We start from the raw sequence: 18,960 nt of genomic DNA on the forward strand, positions 1-18,960 counted from the left end.
GCACACTATCAGAGAAGAGCTTTTAAGTAATTCTTTCCCTTATTTTAAAGTGAGGCCATAGTGCAAGAATGAAAATGAAAGCACACATGAGAAGAGAGGATCCAGATCCAAAGCACTGAATCAAATGCTTCACTGAAAAAATTAAGTTCTGGCAGATGGGACATTTTGGGAGGTCAGAGTGTACCTGTAAAATAACATAACATATTGTAATACTCTGAGAACACCAATTTAAAACAGAAAACAATAGTGTCGATAGCACATTATGATGAATTTCCTTCTTTACTCAGTGGAGGGTGTAATAAATATAAGGCCTATTCTTCAATCACTGAAAGTGTGGACGCCTCTGAGATTCCCTCCAACATACAGACATAAATCGTGTGCAGACGGAGCAGATGGGGAAAATGTTTCTATCTCACAAAACCAAACATCCCCACAGGGCAGCAGCAGTGAGAGCAGAGAGGAGACTTCTTGTAAAAAACAATTACAGCCTAATAACTTTGATTTAACACTTTATAACAAACATATAAATCCACTAATCCGCCCTGAGCTGCAGCTGCTGGTGGCCATTTGTTCAGCAATTTGTTTGGGTTAAATGATACAGTCTTGTGCAGTAAAACATGAGTAGTTACAGTCAGGGGAACCTGTCAATGAAAAGTGATTATGCAGGAGAAACTGAAGGACAGTGCGTCACGACTCATGATGGGAGTAAATGGATGGCCCCTTGTTGTAATAGGGGAGAACATAATGCTTGTCAATAAATATGCATGACTAATGTGTTTTTAATGCAAAACACATTACGTAATGCTCCATACAGTTGCACACAAAAAATAAGTCACTGCCTGTGACTGACAAAGAGTTTTTATAACTTTTAAATACTTGTTGATAATTGTGAATAGTATGGCAGTATGCTAGTATGGCAACTATGAGCATTTGAAGAGCAAAAGAAACAACATGATATCAAACCATGAGATTTGAACATTACTACTATGGCATTAAAATATTTCATGAAGACATTGTGGACTATAAATACAAACATTTTCAAAAATTTTTCCTTGCAAAACTGTAAAGAAATATGCTACTCATGTAACTCTAATTGGTATCTGGTATATCAAAGCTGAAGACTTTACTGTCCACAAGACTCGAACCTGGAGGAGAGGTCCACTGAGGACACCATCACTGGATCCTCACAACATACTATAATACCATATTATTTTACACCAGGATTTCAAAGTATCTGAGACTTAAGCTGCTCTTGGCTCTTTGTTTGATTAAAATACACAATGCTCATGTCTGATGGGACGAGAACATTTGGTTGAAGACTATTCAAAACCAGTGTGACCTTGGGCCTAAGCAGTTGCAATCAGTAATCTCAATCAGGGCTGTCTACCTCCGGGAGTTCATGATTGTCATTTGGACAGTGTACAAACATAATTACTATGGTCTACAGCCCCCAAATGGACATAAATTAAGGTTAAAACTAACTAAGGTTAAAAAAATTACATTATTCTAGTTCAAATTGCAACATTGGTGAGTCATACCATCTGTTTCTCCTCCACAACACAATATGCATTTTATTGTATTAAGATTTGTATTATGAAATTGCAGCAAATACAAAATACTAAGTTGTCTTTGATTTGTTTACAGGTAGAATTGAAGCCTATTGAGCTAATACAATTTACAACTGGACTTTAAGTGAACTAAACCATGTTGTAACACGCATCACTACAAATAACTGCAAAGATTTTCAAACTAACTACCGCCTCAGAGTGTGACAAACTGTGCAGTGTAATTGGGCCACTGTAGCTTTTACTGTGAGGCCATTATCACTGGCCATAAACAGGCGGAGCAGAGGGTCCCCTTCTCGGCTGCGTGTACACATCACTCTGGTTTTACTGCCCCCACGTGCTCCACATGTGTGTGCTGAGCTACTGGGCTACATGTGCATGCAACAAGAGCACGATACTATTTACTTTACTTGTTATTACAGTTACCAAAAGAGTTTACTAAGAATTATAGGTAGAAAGAGACATCCATTTCTTTGTGTAATCCGGGTTAGATGAGAGTAAACATTTAGCTATGCATTGCTTAGTGTTTTGGTCAGTTGCATTTGTCTTAATTGTAAACAGCAGTCCTTAACTCCTGCAGTTTTGTAGGTCTGAGATATTTTTATTTGACTGGTGTTCAAACACAAAATGGATTGCTTGTAAGAGTGGTGAGTAACCAGACATGTGTGGATTTTTAAGACAATAAGAAAGCTCCAATGCCAGTTGAAGAGAGGTCTTTTTGAGTTGGAGGTATTGCAAGTGATATATTATATAGTATGATTTTTATTTATCCAGTCTTTATTTTGTAGTCATTTAGTTGTATTAAATAGTTCTGACTCATAGTTCTGACTCATTTACTGAATATTCTTGCTTAATACTTGTGTATGAGTAATTGAACAGAAGTAATGAATAACAGCTGGACTTATTTAAAACCGAGTTTAAGACTATAAATGAACAAGATAATAACATGGTGGAATAAACTAAACTAAAGTTTAGATTACAAAGGGCGGCAGTAAGTGGTTAGTGCTCATCCACCAACACAAAAGTTGTCTGATCTATTCCCACACCGACTAATGCGTACTGCTGTTGTGTCCTTATGCAAGACTCTTCACCAACTCTGTCTCCAGTGTCCATATAAGCTGGTGTATGAAAAGAGGAGCATTTGTGAGAGTGAATGTGGGAAAAACAGATGGAAAAGGGGGAAAAAATGGGCCCATGATTAAAAGCTGCCATGTTTAGAGAATATAATGTAAATTCATTAACATGCATCCAAATAAACAAAATAACAAGTATTTGTAAGTAACGGGCTTTATTTTAAAGTGCTAACATATTGTTGGCACTTTCTGCATTGAGCAAAACACAAGTATGTGGGCTTCTCCTAATTAAGCAAGAGGTCATAAGGTTACATTTTGTTTTTCAAAATAGTCAATCATGAACCAAAGTAGAGAGCAATAATTATGAAAGCACTGTGCCTCTTTAGCAGTCCTTGGAATCACTTAACACTAGCCACTGCTGTAAAGAGTCCAGATGTGTCCCGAGCTGCTGCCGGAGGAAAGCCTGTTTTTACTGTGTGGAAAAATGTCCACATTAATTTGCTTAGTAAAGGACAAATTCTCTTTAGAGGGTGGTTGGTCCAGGTTGTTCCGCCCAAGTAAGAATCGAGGGCTAAATTGCACTTTCACACATGTTTTAATTCAGCCTCTTTCCATTTGGAGTGTTCAGATTGAGAGGAAATTGTTCACTAGAAAAATAAAGCTCAGGCCATCTGCCTTCTTTCAACTTTGAGACTTTAGTGAGAAGTTTTGGAGTTTCTCTGAGGGCTTTTCCTGAACCATGTGTTTGTTCAAAATCAACAGAAATAATTTAGACACAAAGTAAAAAGGGTGAATTTCTCAAACATGCTGTCTTAATGCTTGCAGTGCTGGTTGAATGGCTGAAAAGATGTTCTGGTAATAAGAAAACAGAGTGGTAAAAATCAAGACACTACACAACATTTGTAATACTTAGGTTACTGCTTTAACTGTGAATTAAAATCAAAAACATTCATGATTAAACTAAAAACACTTGCAATTGTAAATTACTTGTTGAAATCATTAAGATTGCCCTTTTAAATTTCAAAAAGTTGGCTAAAAAATTTAAATTTAAAATGATATAGTATATGATTTGCGTATATTTCATCCCAGCTTGCACATAAGCCTTTGTTCAGTGTGATGCCCCAAGAAAGGACTCTTCAGAGCTCAGTGAACACAGACAAAAATGGAGGGCATGCAGGACGCCTGTTATGAGCCAAGAGCCAAAGCCCCCCTTATCAGTCCAAAGAAAGGACTCCCCAATGCACAATGCACATTAATAAAGTAACCCACAGGTTCCCTTGTGCACAGCCTGATGTTGAAGATGCTCACTCACACCACACACATATCTGAGTCCACCTCATCTGTTTCCCCGGGCAACAATGATGGGAAAAAGCTGGAGTGATGATGATTAAACTTTTCTCGGCAGCTGTGGTCTCAACAAAGCTCCATAAGAAACAAACTGATTGAGTGCAATGTTATATTTTCTTAAGTCTTGTCAAGAGGTGACAGATTTTTTCAAAAAAGTATACCATTCTTTTTGTCTTTTTGTCATCCTACAATGGGTAGGGTACATAAATGTACACATTAGTTTTAGGTTCTATGCTACAATGGGATAAAGAGCTGATATGGCCTCAAGAAAATGCCCATTTAGCCACAAACCAGTCATTGGACAATGACTGACCTTCCTTGAAAGTTTCAAATCTGCTGAAAACAGCTGATCATTCACTGCATCTTCTAGATATTTTCACACATATTAGCTAAACAGTTTTTTGGTTTTTTTTAATGATCATATAAATGACAGGATTTCTACAATAAAAAAGATAGTTCTACCCAGAGGTGTATTTGAAATGTTGCTCCTGAGGGGGAACAGGGTAAGTAGAGGTGCTGCTTTGGAAAGAATGTGCAGTTAATGCCACACTCATGGTCAGATTAGTCAGGCCTGTGCAGGGGATGTCTCTCAGGGTCACTTCCATGGCATACATCGTCTTCACAGCTCATTTTTGTGGATGTTACAGAGGAAAGTGGGAACAATAATCAGAATATTGGGTTGTCAAAAGTCTCTCAATAAGATGAGTTGTTTTAACTCCACAATCGCAAGAATACCTACCATAATATAAAGTGAAAGCCATTTGTTTTGTTACATCCTAAGAGGGTAAGATAGTGCTCTCAGACAGTTCTCCAAGGCACATTTAAGTTCTGCTTAAGCCAGTGCATCATCTTCAGATACATCTTATGAAGCCAAGGTCCATGAGAAGCATCCCCAATGGCTTGAAAAAGAGCAGTTCAAATCTATGACCCAACAGTATGCTCTCACAGAAGGTCCCAAAAATACAGCCATAGCCTCAGTCTCTGTAGACTCACATTGTCTACATGTGCACAGCTGACAGCGGGTTCACTCTGATCTGTCCTTGACTCCCATCACAATCCCAATTATTACAAAATGATCCACTCAATTACTAATGCATATACATCTACATTCATTTGCCCCAGGTTTCATCAATATTTAGATGAGAGAAATCCTGGTCATCTGTCTTCAATAGGATTTCAGGAAGCATGTATGTATACATTAGAACTCCTCTATTTTCATACATGTGCACTGCTTATTGAAGTCAATTGCCAGGCCTATGATCTTGTATCAGTATGCTTGCTTCATGCTGAGGGAATGTGCAGGATCGCCACCAGGATTTTCTCAGCATTAACACATGCCATGTCAGAAAACCTGCTTAGAGGGCCACTATAAGCCACTGTGTTTTTTCAGGGTCCAGACAGGCACGTGCTATCAACTGGTGTCCGCTCTGAGGGCAGCCCAATTCAAAAGCCAAAAGACAGTGAATAAAATCTGTCAAAGTCATGTGGGAATTTTACTAGCATTACTATTATGTATTTTAACAATGACAGATAGGCACTGAGTGAGACATGGGAGGGTTAGGACCAGACGAGAGGTATTTAACATACGATAAAGTAGGGATCGTTACCAAAATACTCCAGTGACTTTCTATGTAAAACACACTGCGTTGTGTTTGCAGATCAGGTTACCCATACACATTGCAAACTTTGGGCTGAGCAAAATCTTATCATATACTAAAACCAAGTTACCAGATTTTTTTGAAAATGCTCAAAACACAACTTTTTGCATCCTTCAGTCATTATCACCTCTATGTGGATTACCTTGTTCATATTTTTCCCTTACAATATAAATCTTGCGACAAAACCCCTATATGGAAGTATGCTCTTGGCAGTTTTACTCACTTGGGAAATCCATGTAATGTCATTGATACCTGTTGTTTTAAACTCATGAAAGCTCCATATTACAATTAAACACTACAACTAATAAAAGTGTGTCAGGAAAGGGGTAAAGGTACATCTAAGACACAAGTTAACTGGGACAGAAATAGCACAAAATGTCACATAAAAAAAAGTACTGTGTATCCATCCATGGCAGGGTTATGCACCTGCCGACTTCATTTACAGGTGTCGACTGATTCTCTCACTGGACGGTCCCAGGGACTGACCAAGTGACCTTAACCTTCGGCACCCCGATCCTTCATACACACACCCAAACACATACACCTCTCCTGCCCCCATGGGATAGAGCGCCTGGTGCAGAATAGTACAACACAAAGACCACCTTTATTCCCCTATGTACACCGATCTGATAGGACAGGGAAGGCCAGAGAAAGGGGATTTCACTAGTTTACACAATAATATTTCATTTTCATATTTTGTTCAAGTGTTCATCCATATGGCGTCACCTTTTTTTTCATTTTCACATTTTATTTAAAGGTTGTGAGAATAGATAACAAAAACGCGGCCTATAGTTTGAAATCTTGATTTAACAAAGGGCAAAAGACACACTGCGATAATACAGCAAACTTTGTTCCTCTATTATAACATATTTGATTCTGCATGAACATGAGTGTGCCTGTCTAAACCATTATAATTTTGTTTATGTCGAAACATTTTTCATGAAGTTGAAAGAGTAATGACTCAAATATAGACTGTTTCCGGTCCTGAGTAAGTCCTGGACTATAGGGCAGTACAACCATAAAGAAGATGTGTGCCTTGTGTTTGCATAGCACTCTTCAGCCCAGTGACTGATGAGGGAGCAGAAGCCACAGTGAGGAGAAGCAGTGGACATGTTACCCTGAAACATCAACACAGCAGTCAGACAAATGAGGCCATACAATCCACTTCTCCATCTGCATTCAACATTTATTACCAAACCCCTTCAAACCGGAACATAATGACTGTGGTTCTGCTGAAAAATAGACCACTGACTGATGTTAAACAACGTATTATTGTGCTCAGAAAGACAGAGTGCTTTCAGGGATAACTTCATCAAGAAAAACATTTTACATAGACACGAGACATATTTCCTATCTATCACCTGACGTTAGCCACCAAATGAGCCATTAATTGCAGACACCATTACGCACAGTAATACGGAGATGACAGTGAAATGTGCCTCAAGCTTTTATGGTGCTAACTCCCTCTAGAGGCGAAAACCTGTACACCGTTGTGATCTACTGTCAAGAGCAATTAATTGAGGGAAATGGCTATCAATCGCTAAGCCCATTAGTGTCACAACAATAAGATAGTGCCGCATATTTGTTTTGGTAGGGTCCACACGAACCAATGGAAAACCTAAAAACACATGAAGCTGGATGTTACAACAGACTACTGGTCTGAGCTCTCCCTAAGCTGAACAAGTCCCCACGTCCGGCCTCCGCCTCGGGATAATCACAGGCGCACATCACAGTTGATACAGTAAAGTGAACGGTGGAAGTCAACAGGTCTGATAAACGTAGGCTATTTCTTTGTGTAAGTGAATTGTGTCAGATTATTGCTTCCTGACACAATAAAAAACAGCAACATAGAGAGTGTTAAATGTGTTTTAAACCAACAGGCAATACCACCATAACTACAACAATAGAAGTGACACTGAAATTAGCTTCCTCTCGTCCTCCAAGTCTGTTCCACATCAAACGTGTTACGTGATGAATCCAGGTATCACAGCCGCCACAGAACACACAACCCTTGTTAAAATAACTCCTGTGTGTTCTCCCTTTCTGTTTCTGTGCCTGACGCGGGGGGCTTGCCCTCTAAATAAACTTTGCAGCTCGTGGGGGGAGAGGGAGAGACAGAGAGACAGCAGAGGGCTGAAGTCATCAGCGGGACTACGAGAGGGAGTGAATGGGTCCTGCACGCAAAGCAGAAAGCGTTGGAGCTGTGTAGAAGCACTCTGGCTCACTTCTGTTGCGCGCTGCCGATAGACGCGGGATGAGAGTTTGATAACCACGCGACGACTGCATTTAAAAAAATTGGCCAAGTGCTATTTGGAGTTGATGGCTGAAATCTTTAGTTTTGTAGGTTTTAACTGACGCTGGGAATAATCCTAGATCTTAAGCGCTCCTTTACGCACACGGGACGCACGGCACATTTTGGGACGCACAATCTATCCGGAGCTCTACAAATGGATTTAATAAATGTAACTTTTTTCAAGGAATGAACACACCCTTTTCATTATTTTTACTCTCACAAATGGTTAATATCTTGCTCTCGTGCAAGACTGATGACATTTCTTGGCAAGTGCGTTTTCTCCTATGGGATGCTCTGTATAACGGCGCGGAGATTGCTGCTTTGAGTCAGTGCAACTCCGAATGAAGAGCCCATCCAGGATGATAGAGTCCGAGCGGGCCAGGCATCAATGGGCCCGCGTACACTATCACCACGATCTCATATCACATAGCAGGGGCTCTCGTGGTGTTTAGGAATTGACTTTTTGACTTGAAGTTGCGAGCTTTTGGAGAAACTAAAAGGATCTTATCTACTAAGTTCTGTGCTCTATATTGACATTGGCTTTACGATTATCCTCTCTGTGGGCTACTATGCAATTACAACTGATCTCCTTTGTTTTGATCATATTGTACTGTATGGATTACACTGGCGGTCAGCACAGCAGCTCCAGGCACCGGCACCACAAACGTGAGTATAAAACGTAACCATACACGACTGTCGCGTCGTTATTACTCCACCAGGTAGACTATGAAGTTCATCCAAAATATATTGCTTGTCTTTTACAGGCCTATGTGAATCGTTTGAGTGGACTGAAATTTTACAATTTGATGAGAAATTAAACCGATTTTCGTTTTGTGAAGTTTTCCAGCAGGCAACTACATTGTATAAAGAGAATTCCTATATAAAACGCGCATGAGTTAAACCGTGTTGTGTTCTTTCTGGCTCAATGGGCAGATTACTTTATATGTGCTTGTAACGTAGCGGTTATCTCACTGGTGGCCCGTATAATTAAAAAGACTGCAGCTTAGTTCAAGTCAGTGGTCCCCGTCGCTCTCTAGCGGTACGAGAAGTGACAACACTCATGGGGCGCATGGGACTAGTTAGGGTTTGTCTTTTCTAAATAACTTAAAAAAAAAAAAAAAAAAAAAAAAAAAAGTGTAGTTAAATATTTCTGTATATTGGATTAAATATTACACATACAAAGAGATAATCATAAATATTACCATGCACAGCAGATAATCAAATAATAATGATCAACATTAAAGTCCCCAATCTTTATAAGAGTACCAGTAGGTGTAATACAGCATGTTCTTGTGCACCTATTCACCGAGTGTGTCCAGATGTGTGTGAACGTCTGGAGACAAGATAACTGGAATATTCCATGTAGCACTTGCCAAAACTGTCTGTGATCTATGATAATACTTGCTACCTGCTTTAAACATCTTTTTACTTTCACCCACATGCCTCTGTTTGCACTTGGCCTTTTCCCACACCTTTTTTACGACGACCACAGCTAACCTTTTTAAAACACAGTATCCGAGGTGAGCTGTTTATTATGTGGTTTAAGGGGTTCGGGGGTTACTAGCTTTTGGCAGCTCTGCTCAATGTAGGTTAGGTCATCCCTGCAAGACTAAGCTATGATTGTTTGTCCTGTCCAGAAGAGTGCAACTGTCCATACACTGTGCTTGGTCATATGGCTGAAAACATGCCAATGAAGGAGAAGGAAATTACGACACCCAGCAATGTCAACCTCTGTCAAGTATTCGAAAGACATTTTGTATACTGGGAGGAGGTGTGAAAGATGCTGTTCAAACGGAGTGCTTTGAAACAGTCTGGATCAGTCTACAATTGTGAAAAAAAAAATGTGTTGAGAATTATTATGAACATATTTGACAGATTATGTCTTACTTAAAACAAATATTTTACTCTGATCTAGAAACATTTTAAAATCATGTTACGTGTAAAGAAGGCAAAAGAAAAACCTTGGACCGTGCCCAATATTGCACACATTGTTCCGGTTTTACCATTAATTTCTGGAGCAACAATTAGAAAATGCTATTTTTTTTCAATCTAAAACATGAATAATCTAATTTAAATTGAAAGAAGTTGGATTCTGGCATAAGATCTTTCATTATGGTGATATAATTTGCAGTGTGATATGTAGAAAGACTTCCCCTGATAAGAGGAGGACAGGGAATTAGCTGGTGATGGGGTGAATGAGTGCAGACTTCAGAGGATCCAAGGGGGTAACAGAGATGAGAGTCAATGGCCACTTGGTCATCATGGCAACAGCGTAGGGACAAGCTCCACAAGACACATGACTGGCTGTTGGTAAACACTGAATGGAGATTATAAAACACAGTGAAAAACAAAAACACTGGTCTTACACATGCATTCTTCTTGGTCCACAGGTGTATGCTGAGCTAGCTCTAAAATCACTGACAAACCAGAAAGGGGTCACATAAATAAAGAAAATATGGTGTGGATTAATTCTGAGGTACTGAAAAGTGCAGCTTGTCAGTTCTCATCTTTGCGAGTCAAAAAAGACCCAAATGTGTTGAATGACAGGGTTAGTCTTTTATCTCTTTACCTCTTGCACAACTCCATTCTCCCATCACCATCTGTTTCTATGTGTGAGCATGTGAGTGTGTTTATTCATATGTGACTTTGTTGGTATGTATCTGCAGATACCACAGAGCTACTGAGGTTTTGTCAGTGAGAGGCGAGGGCAAGGCCAAATTCCAGTGTCTTAAGTCTTCTGTGAATCAGAGGCTTGGCAGGAGCATGCGGCCAAATGGACAGCAATTGTACAGATTGCTGAAATTTTCAAACAAAGTGACTGTGATCTATGGTAAACTGGCAAGCCAAGAAGGTAGAGGGGTTAGGCAGATGCCAGGCTTAAAGAAAAACAAAACAAACAGGACTACAGTGAAACAAGGGAATGATAATATGTTACAGGTGAGCACATTTTATCTTCAGTGCATCTGAATCTTCAGTATGTATCATAAATTCAGAAGCTTGGTTTCACTTTAAGATTTAAGAGTTTTTTGATATTCATGCACCTGTTCCCCCAATGGTGCCATTTGTCTGTTTATTGTATATTGTATATAAAAGACCAAATATATAATACAAAGAGGTAGTAGGAGAATGAGAACAGGACAACATGTTGTATGTAACCGACAAAAACTCCCTGAAACATTGCCCTGAGGTGGGTTCCAGTGATAAATATTTAAGTATAAAATATAAAATATAAACTATAAACATGAACTATTCAGAGATCTATTGTAATAATTAATACTGTAGATATATAATAGGAGTGGTTTATTTTCTATACATCATAAACCTTCATGGAGAGAAGAACAAGCTAAAAGCACTTTAAAAAGGGTTAATATTCATGATTACGTTTCAGTTACTATTTATGCAAGCACATGAAGGACCTTATGCATTTGTGATCATCAGTCAAGAATGCATAGGCTATTAGTCATTTACATTGATCCTAGCTCCACTCCGACTCCACTCTCTGCTTTATACTCATGTTGCAACTGTAGATACATTGAACAGATGTAAACACACAATCGCTTTGATTAAAACAGCTTTTATCTACAGGAGAGGGCTGGTCCATACATGCATACATCTATATGGTGAAGCCTATATCAAAATAAAGTAAACACGGCCAAGCTATAGACTGTCTACACTGGACACATTTATGTTGCTATCATATGTCACTAAAAGCAGACAATTAGACTCCTTAGTCACGCATTATTGCTTCTCTGAAATTGTTCTCTTAACCTCAAGTTTTAAATATTTAAAAAACCTAAAACTAACCAACTGCAAATGGTTTTAAAACAGAGGTACTGCATAATGTAAATGGAGGGGAGCCAGACATCATTAAGGACTTGGATTGGACTCCTTGCTTGGATACAGTTGTATAACTTATTTCACCACTTGTCCGTGGCCAAACTGTTTAACTGCAGCTAAAATATTAAGATGGCAGAGGAAAAAGTTTAGATTCACTGCAAACGTTGCAAAAGTTATGCTTTTTTTATATTTTCACAATACTATGCCAAATTCTTAAGACTACTGACAAAAAATACACAGTAATTGCTCAAACAGGTCAAACTGAGTAAATGCTTTTTCCATTGAGTCACAAAAGTACATCTAGATGATACAGAAAAGGTGCTGGATGTAAACAAAGATCTTGACCTATGCCAAAATAATATAGTTTTTGGCCCACTACCAACATTGATTTTCCACTCAAAACATTTGCACTGCTCATATTTATAATTGCTTTGTGTTCAACAGAGATTTCTAGCGGGGGCTTAGGGTGCCAGCAAGGCGGCTGTCTGACCTGCTCCGACTACAATGGCTGCCTCTCGTGTAAGCCACGATTCTTCATGCACTTGGAGAGGATTGGGATGAAGCAGATCGGAGTGTGCATGACATCGTGTCCTCCGGGATTTTACGATATTCGTTCACCGGAGAGAAACACTTGCACAAGTAAGGCTTTCAATTGGAACTCTACTCCAAAGGTGTTACAAAGGAACTTAGCTTAGCGTCCCCCTGATCTATAAGTTTAATTTGCAATTAATTCAAATTATCTGGCTCAATTCAAAGTAAATAGCTAGTTAGTATTTTTAACAACAGAGCCATTTTAGATTGTCAAAAGCCAGCATATGAGGAAATGAAATATGTAAATGAGCACATGCACTTCATATTAGCCATCAGGATAAGCAGTTCTTTAAAGCACTTCTTCCATAAGAATTATTTTACAAGGCCAATTTGAAAAGGCCATAGCGTTAGATAAGCACACATGTGTCTGCTTGTTCATCTGTGAATAATATTTCTGGTGACATTAAATGAAATCTAATGTTTGTCTTACTCCGACTCATCCATCACTCGGACATGAATCTGCCCACAGTGGCCTCTCTTCTCAACTGTATCCCTGAGCACACATGGACACTCAGAGACACGCTGTATATTTAACAGGCACGACACACACCATAACTTGTCTGTTTTAAATAAACTGAGGTGGTGGGTCTGTGTTTCCTTGTCAGAGTGCAGGTCTGAGTGTGACTCCTGCTTTAACAAGAACTTCTGCACACGCTGCCGGCCGGGCTACTACCTCCACCTGGGCAAGTGTCTGGAGAGCTGTCCCGATGGGCTGATGCGCAGCGACATCCAGCGCGAGTGTGTGCACAGTGAGTGTGTCATATAAACTACAGTAGTACCATGTGGGATTTAGTCCTGTCATCTAATCCTGTGATTGTCTCAGGGTGCCCTGCAGAGTGTGAGGCCTGTGTGAACAGCGAGCTGTGCACGCGCTGCAGACCAGGGCTGTACCAGCTCCAGGGGAGCTGCTACCATGTCTGCCCTGAGGACTACGAGCCCAATGACAGACTCATGGAGTGCTCTCCACAAGGTCAGCAGTAGTAGATAATGCTCCCTCAGACACTGACATTAAAGACTGTTCTGTAGAGAGGGGCCTAAACCATGTTGATCAAACCCGGCCATGTGTAACGTTTCCTCACATCAGTGAACTGTGATGATCTTTCTGATGTCTATGTAAAACTGCACTAACCTTAGACTGCCTCCTGACAGTGCACTGTGAGGTGGGCGAGTGGAGTGAATGGAGCCCCTGCTCTCGCTCTGGGAGAACCTGTGGCTTCAGGAGGGGTCAGGAGACTCGCACCAGGCTGGTCCTGCAGTATCCATCACCCTTTGGACGGCCCTGCCCAGAGATCTCTGAGATCAAGGAGTGCCTGGTCAAAAGGAAAAAGTGCCCAGGTTAGTAATCGCAGACAAATTATCTATTCATCAGTCTTTTCTATATCCTAGAACAATCTCCACGGGATCCTAGAAATTGCATGCAGAAGTAGACAGTACAAAAATTGAACAAAATTGTCAATTGTCCCAGGCTTAGTCTCTGCATATTGTAGCAACTGCTGACCGATGGCGTTTGTGCCAAAATAGTGTTTGTGACATATGGCACAGTTTGAGCTCTGTATGAATTCCAGACGTTGGCTTGAGCTTGTACAATCAGAGCTGGTGTTCTTCCGCTCAGGACTATATCTGTTTACTCAGAGGATTGTCATTGTGGTTGGGCTGAGGATGGTGGGGGAATACACATGTGATGTTGCAATATCTGTGTGTATTCCGACGAGAATCTTTGGATTTAAAGAGGAAAAGGTTCTGTAGGCCTAGTAAACTAGGAATGGCGTGATAATTTCTAATGAATCAGGTGCACACTACTTTCAGACGGCTGTCTTTATAAGTCCCTGGTGCTCTATGTGCTCTGTGTGTGTGGTTACCGCGTCTGCTTGTTTTTGAGCCTGGACTCAGTAGTGTTAAATGACAAATCGCAGACAGGCTAAGAGAGATCCAGCCCCCCGGGGCCTCACACTGACAGAACAAACTGTGTCTATGTCTGTGTGTCTGTGTGTCTCTGTGTGTGTGTGTGTGTGTGTGTGTGTGTGTGTGTGTGTGTGTGTGTGTGTGTGTGTGTGTGTGTGTGTGTGTGTGTGTGTGTGTGTGTGTGTGTGTGTGTGTGTGTGCGTGTGCGTGCGTGCGTGTGCGTGTGTGTGTGTGTGTGTGATGCAGCAAAAAAGAGTAGGAACAGCCAGCACAACATCAACATTCTCCCCTTGGGAGCCATGTGGCGACCAGGGGATCAGTGATGGTTTATCCCCACAGCTGCCAACACACACATTAGAAAACCAGCTCAATAATCCAGACACACCTCGTGAAAACAATTGTACACAGATACTTCCACATGATCCATTATGTTTGTAGAAAGCATTACCTGGGTCACAGTCAAGATGCACTAATCACTTAACAGTGCGACAGGTGCTTGTGAGCTTGGCTGTTGCAGCTTGTACTTTAACCAGTTTATATCAGAGTCTGTTTAGAAATAAGGATATTTGATTAGAAATAATTTTTAATGTCTATTGCCTCAGCATATCATTCCCCTGTTGGCCCGTCCAGGAGCCTCCCCACTGAATAGAGCTAATTAACGTATCTTTGGGGCGTCCTCTATATGCTGTTTACTTGTGCACACACGCTACAGGGTCGATGGTCTGACCCCCACAACCCTGTGTAATCCTCAGCAGCCCTTAGACACTGATACATCCTCCTCCTCTGCTCTCCTGCCACATCCCCATTCACTCCCACACAACTGTTACACACATCTTCACTCATATTTGACCATTTCCTCCTTTCATTACAATCTCACTCTTGTCTCTGCAATGCAACTTACAACTATGATATTAATAAGAGAAACGTGTAAGATGTCAAAAGTATGTAATAATGGGAGCAGTCATATTACAGAGAACAATAGGGATCAAAAGGAAAAAGTGTGGGTTATGCTCTTTACAAGAAAGGCAGCCTCATAACATACAGAATAAATGATAATATGTAACAGGTTTATTGTTTTATATTAAAAATAAAAGCCTAAATTTGATCCACTCTGCATCAGACGATTTCAACCACAATGCTGCAAGATAACAGTGGAATTTTTGTTAAAGGATGCCAAAGGCGTACTGTCTGCAGACATTTTAAAGTGGTAAATCACTGATATCAAATCAGGAAGAATGGCTCAGTTCTTTTGTCAGGCCAAACAAAAGATGTGCACACTTACCTTGCCCTTCACTCAACCTGTTCACCTCCAGCACTGCAACAATGCTTCATATATTCTACCCACTGAGACAGATAATTGAATTATAGGAGTCAGACAGGGGTGTCAGTCCACTCACACACATCCTGGTGGTCATGTGGCGGGCATTCCTCTCTTGGGACAGTTTGTAGCCTTTAATCCGCGCCTGGCTCCCGCCAAAAGCTCCCCGGACGACGCAGCGCCTGCCGTGGAGGATATGGCATCATTAAAACACACAGTGCTCCTTCAACCATACACACAAGATCCATCACTTTAGAGGACAATGCACTGGCTGCAATCATTTCCTGTGCCCACCGGTGAATCATTTTATAGTTACGGGCAGTTGGAAACATATTCGCCGTTTATACAAGAACAGACACCACATTTTGGCTTGCATTCCCATCTTATTATTCAGAGATTTGCGTGGGATGTCCCACACACAAAATGATGACAGATAAATGGAACATGCACAACAGATACACGAGTGACTGTGACAACAATGTACGGTAATTCTCCTGAAAGCTATTATCTTGGTGCTAAATAATGCATACACTGACCTTATTGCAAGTGTTATTTGTGTTTAACAAACTCAACATTATTACACAATTAACATGATTTTTAGTAGCATCATTGTTTCATAAAAAATTGCCACATCTGCCTTGTTTTGGGAGCCAGATTACACACTTCTTCAGTACTTACGGAAAGATATCAACCTGAATTGGGACATTTCTCTTCAAGTGCAAAAAAAAATAATAATAATTTCAAAGAGGAAATGTTTGTTATTTGATTGGTTTCATTAGTTTTGTCATCTGAATTACATTTTCACTAATCAATTAATTAACATGCATTTTCCAAATAAATAGACTACAATAATAATAGAAAATATCTGAAAAGTTGTCCGAACCAAGGTATCTCATTTGGACATTATCCATTTGTTGACACAATTTACAAAAATTTTCAGAAATTTATCCAACAAGATAAATGCATGTTGGAATGATCAACACTCTGCTAATCATCACATCAGGTTTCTCCTCAACCAGAGCACAGAGGCTACAGTATGACTAATCCACTGAAGTTGTAAATAGTTATAGTGTCGGGACAGAGAAAACAATGAGCGCAAAGGGGACTTCCTGTGTTTATAGAGGAGAGAGGCAGAACTGAATGAGTCAATGCACCAGATTACTGCATCCATCCAGCCAGTGAGATCTGGTCCATTTAAACCAGTGAGAGATGACATGCAGTTTATCATGGATCATGCCACTATGAAAATAATAATACTAAATTTTGACTTTTGGAAGAGAGAATATATAATCTGTGTGAAACAGATAAAATGTGCCTTTTTAGGTATAGTTTTGATAGGTATGCTAGCTAGAAAAAGTTAAATAGCACTTGCACTAGCCTTATTAGACAGCAACATTGCCTTGTGGGGTGACATAGAGTCCTTCTTAGAAATCCTGGCTTAAATGAACAGCGGGTGAGAGGGAAAGTGTAGGGGGGATAGGAGGCTGAAAGTGCAGAGATCTGTCTGCTCTGGTGCCTACTGCCTACTTCAGCAGTTTCACAATCCCCAACAGCCAGCCAACCACCAGCCCTCTGTGCCTCCCCGCTCCCTCACGCACCGACAGCCGCTCTACAACAACAGGAAGGGCCTGTGCGTGCACTCGCAGTCCTGTCTCCAACCTCCCTGGAGGCGGGGCTAACTATTATCATTAATAACTCTATCTAAGACAGAGATAAACCTGGAGCATACCAGCACTCCTGGTTTTGTTTATGACATGGTGTTGCAAGAACAGATAAATTTGGGATTTATTTAAAGGCTTTCTATTTTGGACAAAGGTCTGTATTGAGGAAGAAGGAGCAGCTGGTACTGTGCTGGATCTGTAATACAACACTGGCATCTAGTGGAGATGATCAGGAATTGCATTTGTTCGGGGATAATGTGGTTTTTAAAAAAAAGTTTCATTTTGCCAGCGTTTTAATAGAGAAATATAATATAATTTTTATGAGTAATATACGCAGCAAATAGTAATAGTAATAATAGTAGTATAGTCGTATCTGTGATAACACAGCAATCTTCACAATCCTGTAATGTATCCAGGTCCAGAGTTCAAGTCAGTTCAAATCAGGTCACTCTCCTGGTAACTGCTAAATCACCCAACTAAAGTCAAACACATATTTCAAAATATTACTACTATATTGGGTGTTTATTTATTAAATATGGGACAGTGCACAATAAACATGTTTTAGTAAAGCATGTAAATGTGCCAGAGTTAGCCGTGCAAGCTAATTTTAATCCGTAATCCCATTGGCAGGTTGTGTAAATTCTGGTTTTGTAAACATACAATAATTTACCCTTTAATAACTATTTTTCTTCTTCCAGGACGAGGGAAGAATGAGCGGAGAGATAGAAGAAACCGCAACAACAGAAGAGACAAGGCCAGTCAAGAGGTGCTCCGGGACAGGAAACGAGAGCGGGACAGGGACCCAGGCGAGCGCGACAACTCTGACAACAGGAACAAAACAGAGCACCGGAGACGCAGAGAACAGCACTCAGAGAACACACAGCACAGCAGTAGTGTCCAAGGACACCAAGACTGAGCCCCCTGTGCCGTCTCATTCTCCGCACTGTCTCTCTATTAGCCCCTCTCTGCAGGGGTGTTGCTGCTATGTACCTGTATTTGGAACTGTTTTGTGCACAGACATCTTGGGCCACAACAAGCTGAAAGTTCTCTATAAATGACTTTACTTCCACCGCTGTGTCTCTGCTAAATAAAACAAGTGGAACATGAGATGCTACTGAGATAGCAGAGAAAGTAAAACTGGCTGAACTTTGAACAGACAAATGGACAAAGACAGAATTATACTATATACTTGTTGATATGGTTATTTAAAGGGGCCCTAGTACCATGTTGGTTTTTGAATGTAGATTTGTTGCAACATTATGTAGATGAATTTATTATTGTTGTTCCTGTTCAATAGATTTTACTTCGTTTGCAAGTTTTGTAAAGAAAATTATTTTTGCTCGTGCTCTTTGAATCCTTTTGAACAAGGTATGAAACTTGTCATTCTGTACATGCTGTGCAAAGCATGACATTCTGCCACTGGTTTTCTTTGTGTAGGCTAAATAAAACAGCTCTCAGTAAATCTACCTGAATAGAAAACAAAAGCACCTGTATGTCAAATAAAATGTAAAGATTTTGTCCCTGTGTCAGAATCTCTATACATTTTTTAAACACAGCTAATTCCAAGTGAAGTCATAATACTGTGTGGAAACCTTAAGCAAGGCTGATCCATAAACCATAACCTGCAGACAGATCTCAAACACTGTGAAGGTTGTGCAACTTCAAAATATTTCAGTGTACTATACATTCAAGTACTACCTTTAAGTAAAGTTATT

General features: G+C 40.2%; 1 protein-coding gene and 1 long non-coding RNA gene across 2 annotated transcripts in view; one reads left to right on the plus strand and one right to left on the minus strand.

Moving 5' to 3' along the window:
- Nucleotides 1-15,771, minus strand: part of LOC129411912 (uncharacterized) — a 76,164-nt gene extending 60,393 nt beyond the window's left edge. The window contains exons 1-2 of the long non-coding RNA XR_008633500.1: nt 15,664-15,771; nt 13,494-13,674 (exon numbers count right to left, since the gene is read on the minus strand). This is a non-coding gene — a long non-coding RNA (uncharacterized LOC129411912). The remainder of the gene's footprint in view (nt 1-13,493; nt 13,675-15,663) is intronic.
- Nucleotides 8,347-18,478, plus strand: rspo3 (R-spondin 3). The gene is made up of 6 exons (XM_020937497.2): nt 8,347-8,602; nt 12,218-12,412; nt 12,970-13,113; nt 13,188-13,334; nt 13,514-13,699; nt 17,944-18,478. The coding sequence occupies exons 1-6, from the start codon at nt 8,506-8,508 to the stop codon at nt 18,159-18,161; spliced, it is 987 nt and encodes a 328-aa protein (XP_020793156.1). The 5' UTR covers nt 8,347-8,505; the 3' UTR covers nt 18,162-18,478.
- Nucleotides 18,479-18,960: the final 482 nt, after the last annotated feature.

Source organism: Boleophthalmus pectinirostris, unplaced genomic scaffold, assembly GCF_026225935.1.
Source record: "Boleophthalmus pectinirostris isolate CB_2022bp ecotype Guang Dong unplaced genomic scaffold, ASM2622593v1 HiC_scaffold_6, whole genome shotgun sequence".
Classification (NCBI taxonomy): Eukaryota; Metazoa; Chordata; class Actinopteri; order Gobiiformes; family Gobiidae; genus Boleophthalmus; species Boleophthalmus pectinirostris.